The sequence below is a fragment of the Zingiber officinale genome, chromosome 1B (assembly GCF_018446385.1).
Source record: "Zingiber officinale cultivar Zhangliang chromosome 1B, Zo_v1.1, whole genome shotgun sequence".
NCBI lineage: Eukaryota > Viridiplantae > Streptophyta > Magnoliopsida > Zingiberales > Zingiberaceae > Zingiber > Zingiber officinale.
The window spans coordinates 119,555,726-119,560,860 of record NC_055986.1 but is presented as its reverse complement, the minus strand read 5'-3'; the positions used below and the strand labels follow the sequence as shown (position 1 = coordinate 119,560,860).

The window sequence follows — 5,135 nt, the reverse complement described above, 5'->3', positions numbered from 1 at the left end:
CATCATCTCCGCCCGCTCCTATGGACCAAGCGATGCGACTAGTTCATCGGTCTACCAGAGGGCGCTCCCGGGTCAGGGTACATTACCATACTCTCTTTTTTCTTCAAGAATTACATTATTCTGATATTTATTCGACTCCTTATATAATTTTGGGATATATCTCGAGCATCAGAGTATCAAAGACCGGAGAAATCCGGTTGCTATTTGCAGGTGGCATTCACGAGAGGTCTTATGACGACTTAGTCAATATAGAGAAGAGCTCAGCATACCCTCCTCCTTCTAGGTTATAATGATTCGATTAATATTCCAATCATATCATTTTGATCATTCCGTCTTTTCAACTTTCCAACGGGATTAAGTATGGATTGATGGATGTTATTTAACTATTCTTCCTTCAGTTGTTTATTTTATAGATGGATAAAGACAAAAGGGGCTTTTATTAATTTCCTAGAATGAGAGTGCTGCTCACATCAATCGACTTATATGACTCAATTTGATCTGTTCCATTATTTGATCAACCTAACAAGTCTACCTTCCTTCTCGACTTACCCCTCTTAACTTGCTTAGCCCCTTTGGTCTACTTGTGTGATGTATTTAACCTGTTCAATCCAACTTATTTATTCTCTTCAACCACTCGATCCATTCGGCTTGTAAACCTATATAACGAGCCTGCCTAGATCAAGCAACTCAATCGAATCTAATGGTTTCACAACTTTAGTGCTCACAAGTTTGTTTGTGAAGCTAAGGATGAAATAGATCCTTATGATTTTATACTAGCAAGGTAGCATGAGTTTATACTTAGCGAGGGGAGCTAGAGTTTCACGGTGTTGGTAGGTATTATTTAAAAAGGAATCTAGTTGGATATTTTATGAGAAAGAGTTATTTAAAAGAGATCAGATCTTTTGATCATTTTTATGGATCAGAAGATGGTCTATAATATAATTATAGTTGAATTATGATTGTGATTTGATCGTAATTAGTTGTGATCTTTTACTGGATACACTTTTCTATTTAAATTAGAGTTTGGGTCAGGGTGGGTGGCCGAAGGCTGCTCAGAGACTACCCCGTTTGGCGCTAGGCAGTTCGGCCATCCGCACGCCGCTGATGGCCTCCGGTCATCCACCCCGATCGAAACTATAATCTGGATGAGAAAGTATACCCAGAGAGGAATCATAATCAATTACGATCGAATCGTAACTGTGATTCAACCATAATTATATTATAGATCATCCCCGATCCATAAAAATGATAAAGGATCTTATCTCATTTAAATAACTAATTAGATCAAATCACAGTTAAAATTTAACTTTGCTAGGTGGAACTGGAATTTTTCATCCATAAAATTTGTGATCCTCTTTAATATCTTTGTCAATTAAATGGTAGAAATGTCGAAAATATGAGAAATCCATTTTTGAGCCAAGTTATTTTAAAATAATTTAAAAAATATTTTAAAACCAATAAAACAGAGAAAAAAACTAACAAATCAACAAAATATAGAAAAAAATGGAAAACAATAATTTTTTTAGAATTTAAAGAAAATTTTAAATATTTAATTGCTTTTTTAAAATATTTATAACAATGTTTTAAAAAAAATAGATTCTGTTGAAGTGAATTTAATAACTTTAAGTTCACATTAACTATAATACTAATTTTAAACTAAAACTAAGATACCCGAAATTTACAGAGTTTTTCTAAACCAGAGAGTATTTGCAGAGTTGTCCCAGCTAGGCCTTGGCTAGCATGGCTCAATTTTTACTCGGCTGAGCCCGGAATGGCCTAGACGGTGCTAGGTCAGACTGGATCATGGTTGACCTGACCCATTTGACACCTCGGTTCATTCGCATTGGTAACCCGACCCCACCCTCTTGTCGCCCAGCTTCATAAGCATTGCTAACTCAGCTTGTTTAGATACCACCGATACTTTCTTCAGTCATTCTATTCATCTGATAGCAAGTTCACCTCTTCTATCAACAAATTTCCATCATAATTTCAAAGGTGATTTTAAGTTCCAACTCTTCCTTCAACTCCGCACCAAAACATGGCAATATTTCTATTCTGATATTTTGTCTACCTATTGACACTGTACAACTCTATCCTAGTCATCCCATACGCGGATGTGCAGGCCATTCGGAGCTTGAACTCTAGGAAATCTTACTATTTCGTCCCCTCCGACCTCTTCCCACCTGCAATGCAATGGGCACAACAAAACGTAAGCTTTGGTTCGTAGTCAAATTATGTTTTCTTGAAAAGTGAAGTGATTGACTTAGAACCTGTATCTAGTTACAAAGTAGTGAAGAAATGTAGTAATTTCAGCAGTGCCCAGTTCTTTGCCCGGGCACATCCTTCCCCCTCCCCCAAACAGCATGAAGTGCTGGTGAGATTCAAGGTTTCTGTCCTGGATTTGGTCAGGCCACGCAAACTTAGCTCTCGGAACGACAACGTATCGACAAGACATGTTTCAGTCGAGATCACTCACCAACCATCTCCAGGGGTTAAAGGTTAAAGGCTCTTGATACACATCTGGATCATAGTTAATCTCTCTAGTGTACACATAAATTCGCCACCCCTTTGGTATCGTGAATCCTGATGCATATAAAAAGTTAGTTCGAGTAACAAAACGGAAACAAAAGCGTATCTGATTTAGCTGATCACCTTTCAATTTCACATCCTGTGTTGTCTTCCGAAGTACCCCATTAACGACTGTAGCCATTCTAAGCGTCTCCAGTATTACCTACATCATGAACAGATGTTTTCAGTACGCAGTGATACTGCTGCTGCACTCTAAGTTTTCAGAAGGCAGTGGCACTGCTACTGCACTCTGAATTAGTAGAAACAATTTAGCTTACCGCACGTGTGAGTTTCATCGACTTGTAATCGTTCCAATCGATTGCATCCTCCCGCAGTTTTCCTTTTCGTATCTCAAAATGTTCCTTCTGCATGCGAAGGGTAGGAGTGATGAGAAGCAAACATCAACGAAGAAGATATAATGAAACACCAACTGTGATGCTTACTCGGAGCCCTTCAAGAACTCTAGGATGGTCGTGGAGGTACTTCACAGCCATCATCGAAGTCGTTGAGACAGTTTCGTAGCCGGAATAGACGAGGGCTATTATCAAGTCAATAATCTGTTCGTCATCGAGTTTGACTTTGGAGCTGCCATCCATTCTGAGGAGGGAATCAAGCATGTCACTGTGGGAGCATTCGGAGGCTCTTCTTTCTTCTATTAGACACCTCAACATACCCACAAGCTTTTTCCTTGCCTGTGGAAGAGGGAACTAATCAGATATGAATTGAATTTACATGTTGTTGATGAAACCACATTTTTTTTTAAAAAAAAAATGATATTGATAGCTTTCTGATATCTACCTTAAATCCCTGATGATAATTTGTGCCAGGAATATTGATGGGCAATGAAAGAGTACCGAGAACAAGCTTGAAGATCTCTGATTTCAGGGCTTCGGTAACAGGCCCTGTCTCAATGCTGGCAATTTGCTTCAATGCAGACAACAGTGCCATCTAAACAAGGAGAAAATATTACCAGTGTTAGATTATATAGCAAGAAATTTGATGTCCAAATTAAGTATAAATTTTGGGTGACCTCCTTGGTCTTTTCTTGGATATCAATGACTCTTCCACCCCAATTATCGATGTAAGATCTCATGAACTCATCAATCTTGGGTAAGAGCTGGTCCCTGATCATTAGAGGGCTCACCAGGCCAAGCATGGCTCCCCTCATGGTCTTGTGCAGCTCACCATGAACGGATGCAATGTTGGATCTCCCCAAGATATCAAGCATGGACTGTGGGTACCCGGGAAGAAAGCCTTTCCCTTCGTTCATAAGGATGAACCTGTTGAGCTCTGCATCCATGCACACCATTGTAGGGCACCCCAATATGTGCGACTTGAATAGACTCCCGTACCTAAACAAAAATATGAGAGAGGAAAAAAAATAAAGAAAACACTTGAAAGAAACACTCTTTAAGATTTTTCAAGCTCATGGACATGGATGATTAAAAACGAAATGAGGAGAAGGAAAACAGGAGAGAAAATGTGACATCAAATATCAAGTACTTGTGAGGAGCCAGTGTTTTAGTAGACATCAAACAAAATGAATAGGAGAGCTCAACAAACAGCTTTTTGCCAAGATACTTTTCAGCGAAAAAAGAAAACACTCGATTGAGAAAAAATAATCCACCTTTTTAATTCCCTGAATTGGTTCGCGTTCAAGGAAAAAAAAAAATCTTCTTCCCATGCACAATCACAAAAGAAAAAGGCAGCAAAGGAATCAACTTTTCTATCAAAAAGTGATCTTTCCTTCATCTAAGAAGAAAATCTTATTTCCAAGGAGCTCTCAGCTCACCTAACTCTTTGGTTCTTCATGAAGCTAGGGCCTTGCTTGAGGAACTCAGTGGTCTCCCCAAACAGAGGCCAGCCCATGGTCCCTGGAGGGAGGGCCTTCTTCCTGTACCTCACCTCATTCCACCTCAACAGAGCACCACAACTTAGCAAGAAGCATATCAGTGGCAGCATGAGCAACACCACCATCTTTGCGAACAAGCAAAAGATCACGAGAAGACACTGCCTCTGCATCTCCATCCTTGGAGCCTGCATGGCTTTATATAGGCCATTCAAGGTTAAAACTTAAAACAGCTAGTTAAAGATTACTAGTATTTGACCAAGCCAAGGCCCCATCTGCTGTCTGCTAAAAAATTTATTAAAAAAAACAAACAATCTTTATAATCCAAATCAAATAACTGTTGTGATAAAAGCAGGGGAGATAATGCAGTGGGAGAATCTTCAAATGTTTTTGATGTTAAAAACTTAGTGAAATTTGGATGCTTATGGGCACAGGATTGCAATAATGAGTCGGGGCATTGAGATGTGGGAAGAAAAGAAATGTTGTCAGCAACTTAGTTTCCACATGGTGGCCACCAGATTGGACCAAAGGAGGAAAAGGTAGTGTATGGTACTCACGACTGGAACAACTAAGAATCCAGGTCCTCACATGCCTGTGAAGGAGTAGATCTGCTAATTTTATAGAGCATCACAAAATATTTCAGCTTAAATTAAATAACAATAACAAAAAAAATTTAAAATTTGTATAGGGCATTAGACTTTCCGATCCATGTGATGTG

The 5,135-nt window shown here is 39.1% G+C and overlaps 1 protein-coding gene across 1 annotated transcript; it reads right to left on the bottom strand.

Moving 5' to 3' along the window:
* Positions 1 to 1,612: 1,612 nt before the first annotated feature.
* On the bottom strand, positions 1,613 to 4,932 carry LOC121975689 (cytochrome P450 85A1-like). Its single transcript, XM_042527492.1, has 9 exons — positions 4,361 to 4,932; positions 3,599 to 3,920; positions 3,367 to 3,516; positions 3,012 to 3,260; positions 2,847 to 2,933; positions 2,653 to 2,731; positions 2,477 to 2,583; positions 2,271 to 2,395; positions 1,613 to 2,183 (listed from the first exon to the last, which is right to left on the bottom strand). Exons 1-9 carry the CDS (start codon positions 4,609 to 4,611, stop codon positions 2,096 to 2,098), a joined length of 1,458 nt encoding a protein of 485 aa, XP_042383426.1. The 5' UTR covers positions 4,612 to 4,932; the 3' UTR covers positions 1,613 to 2,095.
* Positions 4,933 to 5,135: the final 203 nt, after the last annotated feature.